The sequence below is a fragment of the Rhopalosiphum maidis genome, chromosome 1 (genome assembly GCF_003676215.2).
Source record: "Rhopalosiphum maidis isolate BTI-1 chromosome 1, ASM367621v3, whole genome shotgun sequence".
NCBI lineage: Eukaryota > Metazoa > Arthropoda > Insecta > Hemiptera > Aphididae > Rhopalosiphum > Rhopalosiphum maidis.
Window position 1 is genome coordinate 57,602,243 of NC_040877.1, and position 25,589 is coordinate 57,627,831.

At 27.9% G+C, this 25,589-nt stretch overlaps 1 protein-coding gene across 3 annotated transcripts in view; it reads right to left on the bottom strand.

Moving 5' to 3' along the window:
- The window catches only part of LOC113556032 (rho GTPase-activating protein conundrum), a 62,852-nt gene that overhangs the window by 7,071 nt on the left and 30,192 nt on the right, over positions 1-25,589 (bottom strand). For 2 of the 3 annotated variants that reach the window (XM_026960746.1, XM_026960736.1), the window contains exons 2-4: positions 22,125-22,274; positions 10,668-11,051; positions 8,524-8,633 (exon numbers count right to left, since the gene is read on the bottom strand). In XM_026960746.1, coding sequence (XP_026816547.1) covers positions 8,524-8,633; positions 10,668-11,051; positions 22,125-22,130 — 500 coding nt within the window. In that variant the 5' untranslated portion in view covers positions 22,131-22,274. Of the gene's footprint in view, positions 1-8,523; positions 8,634-10,667; positions 11,052-22,124; positions 22,275-25,193; positions 25,381-25,589 lie in introns of those variants that run through there. The other variant, XM_026960756.1, reaches the window with a different exon arrangement.

A 25,589-nucleotide genomic window follows, 5' to 3' on the forward strand; every position in this document is an offset into this window, starting at 1 on the left:
GGGATATCAAACAAACAGTTTCACTCTTTATATGTGCGTGTGAGCTTCGTTGAGTGAACATTTATTATGCAGTACACAGCTGGTACGTAATTATTAAAAACAAAAACGTACTTACAGAAGAATTGTGTTGTGGGTTTGGTTGGTTTTTCAGGTAATAATTACATATAAAGATATCAAACGAAAAACCTCCGTGTAACCCACACACACATAGTAGAACTCCACCGAAAATATAAAACCTATTGTGATAATAATAATATATAATATTATATTTATATATATATATATATATATATATATAAAATCGAGTTCGCTAAAACAAACGAAACAAAACGTGACTAGCTTTCGTTTTGCGGTGGTTAATTCATAAGCTATTGTTTGGTCGTGTCCGTGGCTTATTAATGCTAACCTTGACTGGTGGGAAAATTCAACGCGGAGAGTAAAAATAATAATAAATGAGTACTTATACGCATGGAGTACCTATAGCGCGAGAGAGACCGTTTACGGGAGCGAGCGGACGCTTAATTACGAGAGTGGAGAGAGCCTTGGAACGGCAGGAAACATTACAAATTGTACAAAAAATGATATATTATATTACATTATACTTGCCGACGGAAAAAAAAACAGTTAAAATTAAACTAAACCACAGTCGTTAATGTACACACTCGAGTACTCTATAGAAGGAAGGAGACGAGGCGTATAAATAACAACGGAAACCCGTGTATTCCGCAAAACGCATTATTATCATCAATGAAAGTGGATTAAAATACGTATAGATAGTCGCATGTAAAAGCAAAAGTGCATTAGCCCCGTCAATGCACATTCATCTAAATGTATTTTTCCAAAAAATACATACGTTTCTCGCCTGTTAGTAGGTACAGAATGTTGAATTTGATTTTTTTTTTTTCTAAGAGAGAAATTTATTATTAAATAATAACAAAAATTACTTACACCTTTAAGATGAGTTTGTGGTGGTATAGGGAGTGTACGTGAGATTAAATTATTTTGCATTTAATACAAATTATTAATTAAATATATGTAGTAAGTAAACGTAGATATAACAATATATAGTTTTATAGAACTACCATAAAATAAAATACCTATAAAACATATTGACTTATTTCAGTAATGTTACTAAACAAAACATAATTAATATACATTTCTCGATATTAGTATTATTATCAAGAATTTTGTTTATAACAATCGGCAAAGTTAAAATTAACAGGATCAAGATAATTTATGAACTTTTGACCAAAATTTGTATTAGTGTATATCAGTGATATAATATCACTTTAATATTAAATAATCTATCTCCACTCAAGGGCTTATCATTCTATTTAATAAAGAAAAACTGAGAGCTTTTTTTTTTTATAGAAATTCAAGCAGAAGTATGATAAATTCCTTATGGCTTATAGTTTGAATAAGTGGAACCTATGAGATTGTTCTTCCTTAAACATAAACGTATTATATTATTTTGCTATACTCTTAAAGGTTTAAGAATATTTTTAGAAGTACCCCATATTACCATACCATATTGCAGTATATATTGGTACTATGATAATTTTTGGACAGTTATAATTTTATACGTTTGAACATGTATGTAAAGTGATTTTATCAAACGGTGGTACAATATTATTTATTGAAAAAACTATAAACATTGTTTTGTTAATGTTTTAAAGATAATTTTTAATATTTAACCACTTTATTACTTTATTAAAATTCAGTTCTATTTTTTTGTATTAGACTTTCTTTATTTGTACCAGAAAATAGCATGCGTCATCCACATATAAAACTATTTTTCCATCAACATTCATATCACACTGATTATATATAAACATAATAAACAAAATAGGAACCTAATACCTAAGATGATATCTTTTCCCTTAAGTTTATTCTTTCTTGCCAGATCCATCTATTTTTATTATTATTATTATTATTATTTAAGATAGCTACAATTTTACCATATTTTATATAGTTACATCAACAATTAGTAGAAATCATATTGACCAACATTATTGCAAAAACTAATAGACAACAACTTATCGCTGTTTATGAAAATGTATATAAGTAGTTGAAATGTATATGTACTATTGTGTAGGACCTACTCATAAGTCAGGAAAAGATAAAATTGAAAATAATTTGCAAATGCCAATCAGTATTCGCAAGATTACACCGTCCCCGCGCCAATACTTAAAGACTTAAAGTAATGGTATACTTAATATCTATGTATTAGATTTTCCAACTGAATTATTATTATTTTATTTTGGGCTCGGCGAACGTCATAGTTGGTATACACGTAAAACAGTCAGTAATTTAAATGCACCCAGCATTTTTGTATCTAAAACATTCGGTTACAATATTATAAACATATTACATATACGATATATATATATATGTATATATCGTATGTTCGAGTAAGTATTTTACTTTTATAATCGGACATATTGCGTACAATAGTAATAATAATACAATATGGTATATCTAAACTGTAAATGTACAATAATAAAATTTGTCGAGATTAATATTATGATTTAGTCGGCAATGGCATACTAACGAAAAGAAAAGCAGTCCGAACGCGCGGTGCAGCCCTATAGGAGGTCGTCGTTGCTCTCACCAGTTATCTCCACTATATTATATATATATATATATAAAGGACATTGGTAGGTACACATATATAATATATATATTATATAGTTGTTTATCGCTAGTCGATCAGTCGACGCCGTGGCCAGTATGTGTATATAATATGTAATAATAATAAACGCGCTAAACTGCTTAAGACGATTGGCCACGGTCAGCCACCTCGCGGTCATACGCCGAGGTTTATTATTTGGTTTTCGAACACGCAAATAATAATAAAATAAAACAAATAAATTACCCTGTTTTCAGCAACAGGGTTCTTAATTTCGCGTTTCTTTGTTTAAGGGGACAAACTATATTGCACGTGTAATTATATATATTATTATTACAGTTAAGATTTGCCACTATGGGGACAATGTTTTTAGTTTTAAATTAATTTATCAGGTAGGTGCCCAAGTAGGAATACTGAATATCACTCAATCATTAAAATATAATTATGACTTTCAGATTTTGTTTGTAACATAATCATCAACACAAAAATAAATCGATTTTTTTTTACATAGTTTATTGTATTTTAATATTATATTTATTGATTTAAATAAAGTCGAATTAGTGCAAAATACTTTATCGAAAATATGTATAATAATAATATTTGTAAATTAAAAAATATACAGTTCCGCAGCATTAGTAATGATTTGACCAGAAGTAGTATAGCCACGGTGGAAGTGGGACAAGCAACCGCACCTCTTCATAATTGCTGTATCATATATTTAAATTTAAAATACTCATGCGATAACTCTTAAGTTATTAATGATTAATTTTGCGATTAACATTGACTGAGGAGGAATTACGACGGACTTACTATATTTAGTAAATATAAAAAAATCTGAAATATCACAGGACCAAAATGTCTTCAAGTATTTTGCGGAAAAAGTTTTCACATGTATTCAGCTATATTAGATTGGAGAAAATAATTATTAAAAACCCAGGGTACTCACGTATATAGCAGATCTCAACGAGTTCTACATCATTAGTAGGTTGTAAACTTTTATAAGGTGTCAACTAACTTCTAAGAATATTTTATAATTTATTAATATTACTATTATCAATACGGCAAGTTGAATTTGAACTAATTTTTGATCATTGACAAAATGATGAATTTAGTCAATATTTTAATTTCAAACGTTTATAAAAAAAAAAGTTGTACCCGTGTATTTTATATTATTTTAAAATGCTATAAGAATCATTTATGAGGAAATCTTGTATACATTTTCAAGTTCTTTGACCGAGAAAAATTGACTTCCCTCTCTTGTCAATGTTGATCATTAAATTGTACGTTTCTGATATTAACATAATGCGTCAGTGATGAAACAATGTCTTTTGAGCACAATTTTAAATGCGTTCTCCTAGACTACAATATAACCCGTAGAATCATTTTTTTATTTACTTTGGTATTAGTACCTATGTTACTTTGTATATAATACTTTAATACACATTACACATGTAATAGAGTTGAACGTGTAATCGTAGATGTACATAAAATAACAGCAGATTATTATATATACTTATGACATGTGTACTTTATATTAAAAGTATATATATCAGAATCACATCATAGTAAATCTTGGTATTAAAAGATTTTATTTACATATGTGTTTAACTTAATTTTAAATTTGAATATGAACCTTGAGAAATATAAACATAAAATATCATTGTATAAGTATATATTATATGAGTTCTCTGTTATAAATTACGTAAAATATGCTAAGGTGGAACATTTTATTTGTATGATTTTATTTATATTTTATTATAAATTATAATTGAAAAACAACGTTTCCTGGCAGTGAAATCTTATAAACTATAAATTAACCACATGACGTTAATACATGCAAAAGAAAGAAAGGTAAAAGAAAATTAAGATTACAGAAGGAAAATTAATTCAGGTCTTTGTCTGTTGTAGATTTTAACATTTAAAAATATAAGATTGACAACATTTTGCAGTGTTGTATAAAATATATACAGGCGATCTAAGCTTACTAATCTAATGAATGTAGGAAATTGTAAAATTGTAGATAGATCAGATTTTTATAGTTTAAAATGTATTTGAATGTAACTACAAACGAATATCGTAAAAAGTTATAAAATATAATTAAATGCATGATCCGTATTTTTAATTGAGAACCTAGGTATATCTTTAAATTATACCTATTTCATTGTTTTAAAATTTTTAAAAAAAAAGATCAATTTTGTATAAGAATCATAAGTCGATTAAATAATATTTATAATAATAATTACCTTTTAGGTTTTTACGAGGTTATATAATATATTATGTATACAATAACATAATTTTATAAAATTAATTTCTGTATGTGCAAGAATTTTGATTGGGAAATAATGAATGCATGACAACAAATTTCATTTTAATCGAATAGTTTAGTTGATTTTATTTTTACCATAATAATATGAAAAGTTGAATTTTTATTTTAAAGTGAACACTATACAAATGTTGGTAAGCCGTTGCTGTTGGTAAAAAATTTCTTTTTCTTTTAAATTAATTTTAAATGACATTTTTTAATGAACGATTATTGTTAATAATGAAAATTTTACTCGTGATTTTTTTTTATATGTTTCACTATGAAAAAAAATGCAAACAAAATAAATTATATATCTCAATGGTTTTGGATGTGACATCGTAGACATTGATACGGTTTTATGGGAATCGATCATTTTTTTTTTACTTCATTTTTGACACGCATTAATGCGAGTGTGCATAGATTGTATGATGTGCATCAGTATGTCCAATGCCGACAGCCAACTACTGTGGTAAAATATAACGATGCATAATCAGTATATAGGTATACGGCAGAAGGTGGACTGTATTAAAAGTGTTAAAATATTATTATTGTCCTTTTTTTTTTGCAAATGGTAATTATGCCTTCATTGTGTTTGATCAATGATCATATTATATTATATTACACTGTTCTAGGGTATTATATGTTCGCTTATACATGTACAATGACATGACGTGACGGACACGCGGTTATTGTGCGTACTAGCCAGCAAAACCGAACAGTGGAAGTGAATTAAAACGAGAGGGGATGAATATATAATATGTATATTATTATTTATTATATATGTGATATTTGAGTATAAAGAATTTCACTAGAAGTGTCAATTTTCAATATTATATCCAAATACTTAGGTGCATATTACATAGTATTGAACAATGAATATTATGTATTACCTATCTATATTATTATATTTTTTATATTTATTATTACTTATACATAGAAAATGTTATAATTTTTTTATTAATTGTGATTAGTTATAATGGCTTATATATCTATATGTTTTAATTGAAATCAAACTATTGTACATAACAATAACATAATATCTTAATTAATAATAATTACAATTTAAATTTGAGGTCATAATTTTAAATCAGATATTACTGATGTTATTTTTGTAATGGATTTAAACGATTTATACTACATCATCAAAGAATAATATACAATATGTTTATAAAAAAAAAATTAAAAATTGAACGTAGGTGACCGTTAATATCTATATAATTATATTGTGTTAGGCTTATGTATGTTTCTTGGCTAGCTAAAGGCTTCTCGTTTATCTATAAAATAAATGGGTAGCTCTAAAATTGAAGTTTGGTGACCGCTAGTGTATATAATTAGTGGCAAGCGCGGGAGGGGATGATTTTATATAATACATTTTTTTTGTTACTGTTTATGACATCCTTCTACCTCTTCTCTTTCCAAATTCCTAGGCACGTCATTCTTTACAGTACACGATGTAATGGGAAGCATATGTAAACGTTGTATTTATAGCTTGTGACTGTGAAGCGTGTGGGTAACACACGCACTCATCTGCGATACAACAGGGATAATAAAATATTGGACCATCATCAGTTACTACTCAAGTGTTAATTCCTGTGACCCACGACTAGATTACCAACACCGGTTTTAAATGATTATTTTGTCGTCCTGCCGTATCTTATTATTATTTACACGAATGCACGATTTAGGCGATTTATGTCAGATTGCTCGAGAAGTGCTATCAGAATTGGGTTATAAAAAAAAACTTCCGTTGTCCGATGATTTGAGAAAACCCAACGAAATGTGGTCCATGGGATATATCATATTGTTGTAGGCGTAAATCGAAAATAAGCGTTTTGCCATTTTTTTCTAGTTTAAACGAAATGCCAGCAATATTGTTATACTGCGTGTATGAAATGCTATACAAATAAAATATTACTTTACAATTATTATCAAATGTATTTATAAGAACCGAGCATATACAATTATGTTTTAAATTTGGTTTAAGCTACTTTGGATTTTTTTTAAAAGTAGCAGTTAGATATTGTAGTATTTTAAAACGTAGATATATGTACATTGTATAAAGTTCTTTGAGAATTCAGTATTTTTATTGGCCCATTTATTATTTTTTTTTGCGAAGAAAAAGATTGCAAAATAGTTACCAGTTATCGTCATTCAACAACTATAAGATAAAATTACATTTTACTAGAAAGCCAATAAAATTCGTATTAAAAATGTTTAGAGCTATTAAATATTAGGCATTTGAATATTTTATATAATGTTGAAAAATAAATCTATATTTTAAAACTATATGCAGTTTGTAATAAATTCAAGCACTCCTATCTCCGAGGATCTAAATTCAGTTTTTTAGCACTTATATTGATTTTTGATTAGGCATATATTATGATTTATGAATATTAATTTTTGTTTAAAACGTTTAGCGGTTACCCACATGTGTGCTATAATTATTTTTTTAGCTGCACGCATATTCTCTATGTAGCGTATATTTTAGTGAATAATAAACATCATGCCCAACCTCAGGCTAAATATATAATTAACTCGTATGCAATAAATTATTAAATGTACCGTATAGTGCAGATTGGTAATTAAATATTTAAGTCAAAATGAAAAAAATAAAGCATCGGATAAAATTATGCGAACAAAGGATATAAACGATTGATATGCACAACATATTCGTTAAAAATTATAACCGTTTCGTCGTGGGAGTTATTTTGGTATCCATATATTATATGGTATAATATATGTTATATATAATACTATATAGCCATAGGGGTTCATAAAATCTTTAAATCGAAATAATCGTAGTCTAGTGAATCCGATATGAATTAAGCAGAATGTTCGAGATACATCTTCACAATCGAAATATAAAAAAAAAAACTCATGTTAATAAAATATAATGAGTAATGACTGTACTACCTACTGTAATACCTATAAGTACGTTGTCCGCGTTAAACGGGGATTATGCTACTACATAAGCTGAGTGATTGTAGCCGATTTGTTGGTACGTAAGTACTACAAATAAAACTTTAATCTATACGATATTGTTCAATTGTACAACAGAGCTGCAGGAATAATATAAATAAATAAATATGTATAACATGTTTATACAGAGATTATTGCTAAGACACGATTGTCAAGAATCGATTAAATTCATTTATTTGATCGTATAATCTATTTTGTTTTATTATGTGTGATTAATGAACCGCGAACACAAAGCAAGACTATGACAAAACATTTTATGAAACCGTATTTGCATATTATATAATTCACATACCTAATAGATTAATAATACTATGTGCGCTTAAAGATAATATTAATAGGTATAATCAATTTTGTGTTAATGACTTCTGTTTTCATTAGATATCACTTATTACGCATATTTTTACCGATATTGTTGTCCAACAATTAGTAATTAATTCCATTGTAAAGTTATTTTACCAATGTATACGTTATTTTTATTACTTTTTAACAATCTACATAGGTGTTACTACTATTTGTTTTACATACGTTTTTACATTCGTCAAGTGTTGTGCAATATTTCTTGCGATTCCCATACAGGGGTCAGTAACCCAAAAGCGAAAAATTGTCTACTCACTTAGGTAATGGCGTAGGTACTGCTATTTCTGTTTGAGACCATGACATAGGTGGACTATTTGAATCCGAATCTGGTGTTGCGCTTCTCGATCTGGAACTGGAACTCAAACTCTGAAATATTGGATAACACATGTCAGACACTATAATTCTAGTTGTACATATAAGAAAGACTAAGAAATATTACTCGAAAATAATTTACAGTAGGTACATTTCCAAGGAATTTTATCACAATCATATTCAACTTGAGGTATGAATTACATTCGATAAACAGTTTGACAAGAACATAATAAAAAAAAATATTGTTTAATCGTCTAATGATCTGATCGCTGAAAAATCGGCAATCGGCACATAACCATAGATAATGGATTTGACATAGGTAGGCGGTACTCATTAAAAATCACAGATTTCTATATTATTTAGAGATCTGTGGTTAAAACCAAACGCTTGAAAATCCCACGGATATCATAATAGTGACTGTGTGGTTCAACGTAGTTACGTATATATAGTTCATGATAATCATAATAACGAGTGATATTATGTATGTATATGTGTTGCCTATAGTGAATAGGACATACAATACAATTAGTTAAAATCATACGCTCGATATATCCGATATCTCTATAATTAAAAATTAATTTAAGTTTAAATCTGTCATATATTAGCCAATGACTGTCGTTTTACAACTGTAAAATGTTAATTTATAAATGCATAATACATTTATATCATATTATTTAAATGACTTAACAAATAATAATATTAATATAAAATATATCTAAAGTATATAATGTATTAATTTTTAAATCTGTGTTCATTATATTATTCTCTTTATCTATTAGTCAAATATTTTTATTTTGATTACTAGCATAGCGGTTGCTGGTTATAACCAAAATTCTTCGGGTACGTTACCTATATGTTACCAAAATTTAGTGCTTCCCATCCTTTAAAAATTTTCTATTTATCTATGCATAACAACGTGTGAATATTAAAATGCATTCGTCGTTGCGCAACTTTAATATAATTTTCGAATACCTGCTGCTTGCGTTATAAATTATAATAAATATTATTTCTAACTACGATCGATGAGTATTACACATGAATTTTGAAATAAATAATAACCAGGGCAAACATCTATAGATATATACAAATATAATATAAAAATGTAATGCACACACACAAACTTATGTATAGAATAAAATGTTATTGTGTATTTGTGTACACGCATATACCTGATATAATTATTTGAAATAAACTACAGATATTTGTATTTTTATTATTATTATTTTTTAAGAATTTCATTATCATAACATATTGTGCTGGTTTTTTTTTTTTTGGATATATTATTATTTTCTTTGTGCGTATAACTCCAATTATAGACACCGCCTAAATGTATAAAGCAATTGAGACTCGGCTTATTCGAAATTGTAACACGCCACTGTTTCATTAGATTATTTTTTAGATACATAAAACGTAAACACAAAATACACAATGTTTAAATTCGTATAAATAATTTAGAGATACACGAATAACAAAATGTGAAACAATGACATTAACATTTTAGGCATTCAATACTATTATTGTCATTATGATTAAATTCTCTGCTTTGTAGTCTAACCTGATGAATTATTGAATTTCCAGAATTTCCTTAATCCTTTAGTCACGAATAGAATATCAGACACCAGTATTTTACATAATGATATAATATACGAGATAATAATTTACGGATCAAATAAGAATTAACGCCATTAAAAAAAAAAAAATCATAAATTAATGTGTCAGTAAGTACTTACTGTAACGCCTATAGATGTTCACATAAAAATGTAATTTATACTTAAAGTCTCAACTATAACCAACAGTGAAATATGGTACCGTATTTCTTAATATATACGCATTTGTACCTCATACTTATAATCGTATGTAAAAAATGTCTGACGATTAGTATTAGATTGATGAATAGCAACAATAGTTAGTATTCAAGTATTTTATATTTCAAGACTATTTTGTACATCGATAAACAATATAAGAACGACAGCTTTTAGTTAAAAATCATTTATAGTTCTAATCCCAAACTATAAATACCACTAATAATATTGAACAATAATTGTTGAACACATCTACTAGTTTTCTTCACTGAATACTCAAACTTACTTCAAAGTCGCGGAAAACGTCTCTTATATCAGGTTTTTTGTGTCTTGCCTTTAGCTGTCTACCCCTTTGTCTAACTGTATGATTGAGTGAATGCACCCTCAGCCTGACAGCGTCTGCTTGTCTGGTGGAGAGATGCCTAATCGCCGGTTCAAGTTCCGAATCAGGAACTTCGCACCCGTTCTCGAACGATTCAGTCAGGAACGACAGACCAGCGGATGATAGCCAATCGGCTTCCACGGCGCCTTCCGGTAAATGAGTGACGGCGAATTCTTGTTCTGGTGGACATTCTTCGTCCAGGTAACTATCAAGTTGTCTTGTTTCCTGGATGATCTTATACTCGTTCCAATAGTCTTCGAAGTCTTGACTCACGTCAGTCTCCATAACCTAAAAAGCAATTAAACAATTTGATTAGTATTTTAAGTATATAGGTATACATGATACATAAATATAACTACAATATATGTAGATATAATCATGTATGAACATTTATAATAATATTTAATATTAGGTAGTGTTTAATTTGAACCTCATCGGCGTGAGGAGTGTTTAACTTTCAAATCTTTGTATACAAGGTGATTCATCAAGTGTATGCGTTATTTTATGATTTTACGGACTTTCTATTATTCTAACACATACAAACCAATTCTCAATGAATCACCCTGCATGTGCATATAAATATAGATTAAACTTCGTTAATTGCTATAAAAATACCATTATACATTTAAGGAGTTATTAAGGGTTAATAATATATATTATTATACATATCAGAAAAATGAAAATCAAATAGAGTATTTAGAAAATTTGAACATGTTGTAAAATTGTAAAGTAACTTTTATTTATTTTTAAATTAATGATAATTATGATACATTTTATTATAGCCTACGGCGGATTCTGGTTTTAAGTTGTACAGTAAAATAATTAATAGAATAAATTATGAATATATTATATTCATCTCTTGTATTTTATTAGTATCAATTAAAACACTTATTACATTTTTTATTATTTGAAACTTCAATAAGTCACAGTTTTATTTTTGTAATTTTGTAATAGTTTTGAGTATAAATTTAATTAAAATGTAGTATGGTTATTTAATTTTAAAATATTTAATGCGGTTTAGAAAATGTAACACAGATAAGTTATTTATATATTTTTTGAGATTAAATTTATTGAAGTTAAAATCTTCAAATATAATTTAAAAATCATAAGGTATAAATATTTTAGATAATATTTAACTATGAACAGTTTTAACATAAATCATTATTTACATAACCACGGGGCCATCAGTCAGGCTGAGAAAGTTGCTAAACTCGTATGGTATGTTACAAATAACTTCAAATTCATATTATCAGATAACCCATATTCATTTGATGTTATAGTAGTTGAAAATATATAAATTGAATTAAATTATTCTCCTTGGGTAATTATTACAACCATTCATCTCTTAACTCTCCATATCACTAATTATGAATAAAGAAAAACATTTATCTAGTTATGGTAGGTATATTAATTTAACGGTAAAAAATGAATTTACTTTACGCGCCGGAACTATTTGATAGTGAGTAACACACTGAGTTTCATTGAACACAAAAAAGCTATGAACGCATCAGCTGCATGTGCACGTTTAACTAGTGCCGTACGATTAAAATTTCAGAAAAATCATGTTCAACGACTTAACTTTATATTTATTATTATTATATACCTATTTGGTTCTCGATGTCAACGCTAAACTGCATATTACGCAATGTAATTCACAGTGCGTAAAGTATGTACAATGCACATTGCTTGTACAAATGGCTAATTGGATTCGTTCACAGTATGCATATAGGGATCATAATATGCAGACGAAGAAGCCCTTCGAATAGTTTTGAAAAACATACAAAACTATTTACCATACACGTGGTATATACCTAAATATCTAATACGATATAATAAATTAATAACGTAACATATAATTTGTTGTGTAGCGAATATAAACAGATACTGTCATTACACGTGAATTTTGTATACTCAGAGTAGAATATTTACCTACGTTCTACAGAAAAATAAATGATTTATCTAAATTTTAAATTTTTAGAACAAATGCCAATGGATAGTGTTATTATCAAAAAATGTAAATCTACAGTATTTCTCAATTCATATACGTTTTAAATAATATTAACACGTGATTAAAAAATTCTTTGAGTTTTCTGAGGCTTATACAGCTTGGTTTACTATAAAGTGATTACCTTTGTATGCTGTATATTTTATTGTCGGATATATTGTACGCACAGCTAACCGGAGGGAGGAGAACTTCGATTGCTTTCCGTAAAGTTACTTGACTGAGGGAGCATCTACTGCGAAATGACAACCACAACAGAGGCATGATATTTTATTTTAATCATATCTAGCGATAATTATGAAGGGAGACCAGGAAAAACGGACGATAGATAAACTTTATGTGTACATATAGTAACCTAACTATTGTTTCAAAAACTGATTTTCAATATAATCATAAATTAACTTTTTAAGTTTATTTTTTATAATTCAATTAATAATATATAAATATTTTATAAAGTGAAATTTTATTCATTTTGCCCTAGTATTTGGTAAATAAATAATTTATATTCATAAATTTAAAGCAAACAAATTAAAAATCAATTATTAATCAAAAAACAACATTTTAAAATTAAATATTCAATTTTTTAAAATAGTCATAATCATAAAATAATAAGCTAAGTTTAAAACAGTTAATTTATAAATATTATTAAAAAAGCTTAAATTTCTATATTTTATTTTTTTTACGATTTCGTATATTTTCGGTTCACCAATTTTTGGCGAATGTAAACGTGCAAGTGATATTAAATCATTATCCTACATTGATGAGTTATAGTGCTACCAATTTATATGCCCAATAATATTTAATCCTTAATATTGAAAAAGTAATCATTCACTCATTTTATTTTACCCAGGTCTCCTCTACAACATTACTATATTATATGATGGCCACCTATGGCATATTTGTGTATGGTAATTATATTACCAGGGCGGGTTTGTTGATCTCTATATTATAATATACTCGGTGATAGGCGCACAACGAGGTGCCCATACTGTGCAAAAAAATTGAATTCTGATCGAGTTTCCCTCGAGGGGGATAGTATGCGCAATAATACGAATTCGGTGCAGTACAAACGCATAGCAATAAGATGGCCAGGAAACACCAGAATTTTTTATTAGTTACTTGTATAGATGGTATTGTTTTAGAATCAGCTGTGAAAGAGTCGATTGATCGGATTTGTGAAATGTATTGTTATTGTTTATTTGCCTGTGGAATTATTACACTGTTTATACAATTACTATTTTAATGCGTCATCACCTAACCACCTTATTAGTTTGAATAATAAATAATAAAAATGTAATTCTCCTAGTTTGTACATAGCATTCAAAATTTAAATATATAATAAAATGAAATGAATCTATAAGGATTTGTATTATTACTTTTTACTAAACACAAAATTTAAAATAATAAAGCACGTAAGTTCAACTACTGAAAGTGTATTATACTTATACTTATAAATGAAATTTATTTACTAAAATAAATTAATAAATTATAATTGTGCAAGTTTACTATAGTTTGTGACTGAGGATAATATATTAGTGGCGTGGTGAAAGAGGTTTCATAGTGAACATTTTTCGAGGTGGGTGGTTAGGTACTTATTATAACTTATAATACAACATAAAAATTATATTCAGTCATAATAATTCAATCTTTTAAGGGGATTAAGGGTGGTCGATTCTGAAATATATGTTGTGCATTATACTTTATAAATGTTTACGGTGAACTTCACGCTACTGCGTACAATTACTTTCAAATTTATTATTATAATATTATTCTTTATTTGTGGTTATATTTTCACAATCCGAAATATATTAAGAAAGTTATAAACACTTAATGTAAAAATAATTACTAAAAGTATTTTACGTGGTGTTTAATAGAAAATTGGCTGCTGCATTAACTTATAGTATTCTGTTGATAATGATATTGTTTTTATTAAAAATTCATTTTTATAATTAATGGGAAATAAAGAATAAAGTTTAGATTTATCTAATACAACAACTATAGAAATGTATGGATATAAGTTAACTATCGGTTATAATAACATAAATATTAATATACCATTTAAATATTATAGTATAATTTAATTGATATATATTTAAACTCAATTACTTTTAGTAATAAATTCATAGAATGAAAGAAATGTTCGAGTACCTCTATCAATATTTTCAAAACTATATTGTATAATATAAATATAATATAGATATTATTCTAAATGATTTCTGGTTCTAGTTCAATTATTATTCTAAAACGGAGTATAATCCATAAAAATAGCTACGCATATTAAACGAATGAATTATTAAATACATCTTAGATGATAGAAGATGTAAAGGTATCATCATTATGTCAGAGTCACGTATAAATTATTTCTCCTTTCACCCTTAAACTAATAATGGGATCGTTATAATTTACAATTCTTCCATCAGCCATACTGCTCATACTATATGTTTAATTTACTTCACAGTACGTGGGGGTAATATAATCTGTTGCAGGTTTAGCCAAAAGCGCACACATATAACTTCATCTTTAATTATGTGATTTTTTTTTACTATACATAATACACAGAAATAATGAATTAAAAGTTTTTAAAAATGTGGCAGTCAATTAAACTTTTTTTATATTTTTAGTCTATACCTTAAAAATACTTGTTTTGTTAACCAAGAAAACATAATTTGAAAAAATACAATTGAATAAATCTAAGAATAACCAAGTTTACATAAACTTGAAAGTTGAAATATATAGTTTTCAAACAATAAAACCAGAATGTCATTATTTGGAAAATAAAATGCTCATAGTACCAATTAAAATTCTTATTTTCTAATCTAACCTATAAAAGTCTATATAGTTGTTCAAGTTTAATTAATGAAAAAACGGGATAATCAATCTGCTATATATAGTAGCTAATTTCTAGTAAACTTTGCCCAGAGTAGGTCATTGTAATGAATGTGTACAATTTGAATTCAATAATAAATTATTGCAAACGAAAAACAATTCTGAGCGGAAATGGTGAGTCAATTCTTATTTTAAGGTTGTTTTATAATTTATTAAAACTAATATAAGTAATATAGTAAGTTAAATGATTTTTGCAATAGCATTGCATATCTTATATATAACAATTATTATAATATTATATGATATGAATTATTGTTATTATATCATAAAGCAATATTGTTGTAGGTATAGAACTGTGAAATAGGTTTGTTGTATAAACAACTCAAAGTCAGTCTAAATATTTTCATAATTTTTTAGTTGTTGTAAGACATATTATAAGAAACATTCTATTAAATTTTTAAGCTTTTTGCAGATAAACAAAAATAATAATTACATAAATAAAAAAAATAAAAGAGTCGAAAATTAAAGTCATTTAAATAAATGTAAATTACACAAAAATTGCTAAAATATTTAAAAAAAATTATATAGAATCTCGGAAATGGTAGTAAAAGTATTTTGTAGAAATGTCAAGCTTTCTATAGTGGTTTATTTTTAACTAGGTACAACAAAAAAAAAAAAAATAAATTTTGTCAACTTTTTCGTAAAAATTCCAGTTTTTCCCAATCTTTTTTTTTTCACTATTTTTTGAAAATATTAGACTTTTCAACTCGTCAAAATATTTACTAGATCCCATATGATGTAAGAAACTATATTCAAAGTGGAAAAATGAGGTTTTTTTACTGTTCCTGATAATTATTTTTTTTGGCAATTTCTTTTCTTTCTTTTTTTTGTTTTTATTTAATTGCATAAATAAAGTATTAAAACGTAATTATTAAATAAATAGTCCAAGCACAATAAAATACCTTATATTACTGGAATGAAATTAATCAGTGATGACTCGTGAATGAGCGGTATAAGTATTATTATTAATTACCAGTATAATCCCAATGAATATTTTATCATCATAAGATGTTTAGCGTGTAATTACAGTAGTCTAAAATACATTTTCTTCTGGTAAATCAGAAAGCTTTATGGCTGTAACCTATTATAAAGGTTCATACTTGAGACATTGTCTATTAGCGCAAATCATCTGACGAAATTTATATTGGGTTCAATGAAATTGTTGCTATAACACAGTAAAGTATTAACTAAGTTGCTAGGTATTATTTTCAGGTACCTTATTTTAAAACCACTTGGTGTCTATTGAACAATTTTTACATAAGGGACATCATAGAAAACAACTTGCAATTTAAATTTACTTTAATATCAGAAAGTAGTAAACATATTTGATGTAACAAAAACTAGTAGTAAGACAGACTGACACAGATTCTTAAAATTTGTATAACCACGCGTATAGGATAAACGAGATAGAAGTCGAAAAAATTATTTCTACTCGAAGATACGAGAACAAATCGATTTACAAACCAGTTTTACGAAGTATAAAAACATTTCGTTCACTTGTTTACCGTTGAGAATACTAGATATACAATAATGGTTGTTGTAAGTATCATTACAATAAATTATTTTTCAATTTTTATAAAAAAATAAAAAAAAATGTATCAAAGAAAATTACATTAACTGTAAGATAAAATATCTAACAAGTTTTAAAGTAAACTGTGATGTTATATAGTGATTGCAAATCGCGATTTAGCATTAAAAGTGAAAATCACAACATGGTTAAGGTTTAATTGATATAATTTAACACCATTATGAAAATTAAGCTAGTTTCTTAGAAATAACTCATGTTATAATAATAATAATAATGGTAATAAGATAATTACAGTGTATAGTTTTAAGTACATCATACGTAAATCTGCAGTATATAAGCTGCATTGCATTTAAGCACGAATATAATTTAAATCGCATGAGGTACTCAGCGTTTTATACATAATAATATATACACCATATACACTCATGTACACGCATGCACATAGCATATAGGTAGATCTAAAGTTTAAGAGCAGTTTAAAATCATGATATTAAAAAAAAAAAAAAAACTATAAAATTGTTTAACCTACATTTTGTTTGCTACAACCATAATACGCTTAGTAATATTATACGTATAACAATTTACATAATATACATTTTTATTTCGTACTCTGTTTGTAAATATATGAAAAAAAATTCAAAAAACTTAAATTATTTATTTATTTAAAAAAATGTTTATTGTGTACATTTATATATAAATAATAATAATATGATAACCTTTTTTTTTAAAAAAAAAAAAGAATAATTCTATTTGAATAAAACTACGCGATTGTGTTGACTACATCGAAAACAGACTACACATTAATAGATCCGCGTATACGTTTATCCGTTATGCAATTTAAATGACATCAGCTAAATATTGCAACGCACGCGTTTACTTCGCGGGATTAACAATGAAAACAATATCACAATTGTTGTTTAAAGCGTAAACGTAGGTAGTTTAATTTACGGACGGATGATTAGAAGATAGTGATTATGTGTATGTATATATTAAAAAAATATACGTATAGTATAAAAGTGATGTTACTATTAAGACAGCCCTATTAGCTGCATCAGGATGTGTAACAAAAATAAATCGATAATTGTTCACCTATAAATAATATAGACTAAAAACTGTACATTTTTAATCAAATCAATAATTTAATCTAACTGTATTATTGTTTATTACATCCATGACCGATCTTGAAAAAATAATGTATTGAGAAAAAATTGAAATTTTACTTTAAAGCTTACGATTCTACTAGGAATTCAATAACAATTTAATTTTGTTTTTTAATTAACCTAAATAATTGAATATTTTTTTGGTCCACCGAAGTGCGTATATATATGACATGAAATGCGTATATTGTGTTCTTATAATATTATTGTTAGCAATCGACTTGGTTAGCTTATAATTCGTTCCAAATGTTTATTAACATAAACGACGCTCGTAAAAACACTGCTTGGAATAAATAGTATTTTAAATATTAATTAATTTATGAACGTTCTAGAAGTTCTTAGGTGAACCATACGCTTTATGCGTATAAGGGTTTACCTATTTACTACAATAAAAGTAGCAATATCAACAGATTGTAGACCTACCAAATTATTTAACATTTTAAATATCTAACATACGTGTAATAATCCTAACCGATCTGATATGCTAATTTTTGACTGTGGTTCCGGTATGTGGTCTACCGGATGCTATAACAATTACAAATTAAATACAACGTATTAACGTGTAAACGGGTATATCGGATATAACCAACTCTTAATTACGAACGGATACATTTTATACTAGTGAGATAAGCCACATCACTGGAAAACTTTATAGATCCGATAAATCAAATACGCGTCGAAGGTCTTCGGTAACAATAATTTTCAAAAATGATGCGTGGATTAACTGAGAGTTTCTGGAAACCTAAAAGACATTCAAAGGCGACTGTGTAAATAAATATTGTTGGAGAGGTATGAATAACATAAAGGTCTCTTTCGCGATACGTTTCATTGAAGAAATTTATGTTACCATTGGTATGGGTATTATGGTATATTATATAGTAATTATAGAAAAGAGCATAATATTAAAGTATTTAAAAAAATTAAATGATGGTAGATAGCATACTATTTAACGAGGTAGCTTTAAAATTGTTTTCCTACATAAATTATAAATAAATAACAAATTTTATTCTAAAATTATTTAATATTGTTTACTTATATCATTGAGTAATAATATAATAGTATAACCGCATGAATGTATGATGCATACCGGAACAACGGCTATGTTTTCAAAACTTATTTGCCTACAACTTCGCGATAGATGTTTATTTGTCGATTCGACAATAATAATAATATTGTCATATTTTGTCATCGACAGTGGCGTAAATACACTAGAAATACAGGATTAGTATTACATATACGCAGAACGCAGTATATTTAATGTTATATTAGGTATTTATTGGCACACTTGTCTTATAAACCCGCGCATGTGATGAATAATATACGTAATACGGTAATTATTCGCCGAGTGCTTATAATATGCATTTCCGTTATCAGTTTATGTACACATCACGTACCTACTTATATCGTATTTTTAAGTTGAGACATTATAATATATAATGACGGCGGCAAAGGAGGGTGTGTTGTTGCGGCGCGTACATTTGTAAGCAAAACCGTCGCCGCCGGAGCGAAGTGGTGGCCGGTGGTCCGGTGTTTATGTCGGCGGTGGGATAGCGACGAGGTGATGGGTGGAAGGAAAAAAGGAGCAATATCAGTGTTTTTGGATAGCGGCAGCGAACACGTTTGCCTTGAGATGGACCCAGCGAGAAAACGACCGGATGAAAACGGCATATGTGTGCCGGTCCCCCCTCCCTTCCTTGCCACTTAGCAACATCAATCATTCCCCGGACGCGAAAATACCCACGTTGCCGATTCTACTATATCGATATATTTTATTATTTACTACCAAGGCAGCTATATAGGTGTACGCATATTATAATATTATATTGTATTATATACTTCGATGTATACAATAAATATAAAATATAATAATATCATTAAACATAAATAATACAATAGGTAACATATATTATTATCATCATCATGGGCACGCATACGAACGCGACGTATTCAGTGCCATAGAACTGTCGCTGACGGAAACACTATCGTTTGAATATTATGATATTGACGATTATTAATAATTGTTGTTATAATATTATTATTTATTATCGACGTCCGGAAGTCGCGTGGTCGATCGGCAACACGAATTTATATCGATCGCTTTTGTTTCGAGCGTGCTGTTGGCTGGCGACCTCCCCGGCCGCGCGACAGCTCTTCGCCTGCCAAATCTCATTATATTAATATTATGTTCATGGACATTACAACAAACGCCTACCACGCGCCGAGTGCATATCAAAGCAAACGATATGGCTTATAAGTTGTGCACATATTACACTGCAGTTGTACACGATAATATACATACATATTATTATTGTTGTATGTGCGCAACACGTCGTGTAGGTATACTATACACGTTGTATACTCATGGAGGCGCGTAGGTACTCGATGCTCATTAAGGGACACCGCCGAGTCGGTTCGTTCGTTTTATTATCTCCATTATTATTGTTGTTATCGTTTTGTGTTTTTGTATAATACATTTATTATTTACTTGTTACCCGCCAACGCCGACCATTAATCGTTGTACACTCGCCATGTCGAAACACGGTCCGGTGACGACATTTTTTTGTCCTGTGTACTCTTTGCCGGAGAGTGTTTCAAAAAATTAATTGACTGGTAACTGGTTGCGATGTATATATAAAATATATCATGTAATAAACCGTGTACCGTATCAGCATAACGCGAATATGTATTAAATATATGGTATAAAGATACGCTATAAGAATATGCACACTCGGAGAAACGCGCTAATTATCGTATAATATCGTATATAATATCATATACAACACAGGCTGATTATTTTTGGCTATAAGCACCAATTTCATCAGTATAATTGAATAATTAAATTAAACGTTGCCTAGTGCATTATTTATTACATAATTTAATTTTAGATAAGATTAGCTAAGACTTTTATAGTCAAGGGATGGTACACCTTGTACGTTTGCTTCATTATTTACTATGCTTATCTATAAAAATTTTAAAACCTATTTATGGAAAGGGCTTTAATGTAATCATTTAAGGCGCAGGTAAAAACATACAAAGTAAGATTGAAGGTTGTTTATAACAAAATCTTTAATATTTTTCTAAGGTTTTCGAAATATTATTAAACATGCATTCGTAGGACTCAGTTTACATGTTCCTTGTATTGTGAAATTATTTATTATGGTAGAAGATTTAAATTCAGTTATATAACTTTCAATTTTGCTACGCGTCTGGAAGCTTTAAAAATACATTTTTAACTGTGATAATTAATTAATTAAATTAAAAAATTAAATTATTATAGTTTCTCCAACGAAAAATTTATTTATTTTTCTTATAACTATAATACAATTTATTCAACAAAAATATGAAGTTCATAGTTATTACTATGAAAGAAATGAAGCCCACTATTATTAGTTTTAAGAATAACATTATATATTTCTGTAAAAATCATTAAAATGTAATTATATTTATAGATATATAGACCAATTGACATTCAGTTTGTGCATTATATTTATAAAACAAATTTTAAAGTATGTTGATTTTGGAAAATATTTCTATGTGCTAACTCTTTAAGTTTATTAGTTGATCTATGCTTAAACAAATTATGAGGAAAAATTTAAATCATACTCCCAACCTAAGTTTAATGATATTCCTTAAATTTTAAATATATTAATATTTTCATTACCCGTTAATAAGTTATGAATTACTCAAGAATTATTTTCCATCGATATAATTTATATTTTAAACTATATAATACTTGAAATGGAATGCGATAATACAAAAGTTTTAAAAAGTAAATAATATTATCTTACCTTCATTAGATTCAACTTAATTGATGGAATATTGAAGTCGAGCCTCTAAAATAATGATTAGTGACAGCAAGACAAAAATCAAAACTTTTCATGAATACGTTTATGATTCCCAAAATGATCCATAACTGGTTTATTTTCCCGCATCGTCAACTATAAATAAATAAATTGTAAATTATATTAATATTTTGTTTTGAGAATAATTCTTATTTAAATCTAAATAATAACTATTTTTTCATAATGTTATTATTGTTAAAGATAATATTTTTTGACTAAATTTTCACCGTTAACATTTTATTTATTATAGGCACTGTATTCTTATTAAATTGTAATATTTAAATGGTTGTATTAATAAAGTGTAAATAGACACACACCAATTCTTATAAAATTCGTATGTAGTGATGCACTGATACTGAGGTAACGTACGTGATCTTTTAATTTGTTGTTTTTAAAGATAATGTGGCAGCAGAGCTTTAAACTATAATAAAACGCATTACTCTAATTGGATAGACTTTTTCTGGGTGGCAAATAGAGATGATGACTTAATTTGCCATCACACGACGAGAAAAGGATAATGATTACTATAAAAATAACGAAAGGAAAATGTAATATCCATCCCTTAAAAAAAATCAAATTGATTACCTATATAACGAAGAACTATATAATTATATTAGGTTTTAAACAAATTGATAAACGAGATTATTTTATTGAGATTATAATACATACTCTATAGATAGAAAATTAAATTAAATTTAAAGAATAATCAAGTCTATATTCTTTAATAGATATTAAAAAAAAAATCGGTTAAGTGCGATAAAATCAAGTTTGAGTACATCTATTCGTCGAAATAAATTACGATAACTCACCAACGAACGAGTAGTAAAAATGGGAATCTATTTTAGTTGAAATTAAAATAAAAAACAAAAACGTTATAGAAAACGTATTACTAAATTATTATATAAAATGTAAAATTCAGAACTGTATATTTAAGTTTAATACAGATATGTAGGCTAAACTGGGATAGGCACCAGATATTGGTATTATATCTATTATATAACGAGATAAGGCCACAATTTTAACATTGTAAAAACTAAAAACGTTCTAAATATGTATGCATTTATAATAATGATATATATATGTAACGTCGCGCCAAACTTTTACATAATAATATTATACGCAAAGACGAAGACACGAATTCGAATATTGCGAGAGAGACACAGCAAACATAATCGAAAACCATAACGCTGTGAGCTAGCAATATGTATAATGCGCGTTGTGTCGAATAAAATAATATAATATAATATAGTAAATTGCATCATACTGCAGTACATTAATGTTATAATCTCATTGGCTGAATCTTCGTAATTAATAATAATAATGCTATCGTACACGAAAAGTACACATTTTATATGGACCGTTTAACGCGCTTTTGAAATAACACAAAAAATTAAACCGAAACGCCTTCACCTTTTCTCTATTCGTCTGTCCGCGAGACCGACGACTGCACTCGGTCCACGCGGACGAGAGGAAAAGTAAATAATATGTGTACGAAACACGTGTATAATATAATAATAATAAAAAATAATAAATAAATAATATAATAATACGAGATAAACATGGTGTGCCGTTTTAGGTATAATGTATGCGAGCGCACGGCGTCTGCAACACACACACACACCACACACGTTTGTCCGCGGAAATTTCTCCGGTTTCACGGTAATCCCGCGGAGAGTGAGCGCGCGATCAGCGCTATGCGAAAAACCGCAGTAACAAAATCACGTATATAATAATATTATGTTATACTCGTCTGTGCAAACAATAGAGGAAAAAAAGAAAAATCACGAATCGTACATCATGGTACAATCATATTATATTTATAGTATTTATAGGTACAACATAATATAACACGGTTTGTAAATTGTCGAAAAAAATATAATAATAGTAAAAACACCGACAGAAATGTGATCGATCATAACTAAAAAATTATTATGCGCTATTACTATTATTATTATTATTATTATTGTTATTATTATTATTATTACTACCACAGGCATGTAAAGGATATAATATTATTTTTATGTCTGTGATTATACTATACACACGTCATGTACGTAAGGCGCGGCGGCAGCGGTGAGGTTTTCGCGACTCGACGTTTATGTGGAACAACCACACACGAGGCATTATATAGAAAATCGAAAGTCAGCAGCGCGCGGCGATCAAAAGATTCTTCTGTAATACGGTGTCGATTCGGACATTTGGCCTGCGGTGTGTGAGTGTGTGCGCGTACACCCATTACCCCGATGAATTAAATATTATTATTATTATTTTAAGGACGACAAAATTCGACGAATCCGCGACCAATGCCGATGTCCCCGGAGGCGGATTTCGCAAAACGCAGCACACACATAATAATAATATATTACATGATATCTGTGCACACTGCACTAGTGTACTGTACTCACAAAAACGATACAATTGTGTGTGTGTGAAAGAGTACAACACGTAGGCAGGTGTATTATACGTATATTTTATGTCTCGGTAGTTCGTATAATATTATAATATATAATACAATAATAGCCACCTGTGAGATCCGAATATTCCGTTCGATTAAATATGAATTATTATTATTATTATTATTATTATTTAAAAGTTATGACGTATAATAGGTAGTAAAACCATCACGCGTATACCGACAATACTGTATTCGGTCACCACGGGTCGACAACTTATTATACACAGGTATTTACTGTTATTATTATTAATTATGATTATAATACAGATACAAGTATACGTTTTCGGGTCATCGTAGACTGTCTCCTCTTTCGTAAGGCTTTCAATATTTATACTGTAGATGGTTAAAAATAATGATTTAAACACCAAAACGTAATATACTAAAATTGTATAAATTACAAAATGGTGTATTTCGCAATGATCGAATATTAATATGTAACCAACGAGAAATACATCACGAATCATACCGTTTCGAGTAACAACGAAACATCGCCTTTGAATATTTACGAATATTGGTACCTAAATTACATTAAAATCTAACGTATATCATCAGAAACTCACTTGTAAATATTGTTAAATTGGCCATCTGAATTTTCTTTAGACGTCCACTTGTGTCTTATTTTCGACATCGCGTTTAATTTTCAAAATTAATTAGATTTAGAAAATATAAATAGTTAAATATATTACATTTAACGATTATACTGAGGTAAAATCGAGTGTGATATATTGTAAATAATTTTATATATTATAGGTACTTAATATATTAACATATATAACATAGAAAGAGAAATGTATTATGGTGTGTGGATTTTACATTTTTTATGGTACCAAACTACAAACAACACGAACCAAAGACTGACGACCTTATATAGGTACCGCAAGTATATGTAATTTCCAAACCATAGATTTATCTAAGCTCTTTGATTAGATAATTAATTAATACCAATAATTTCAAAT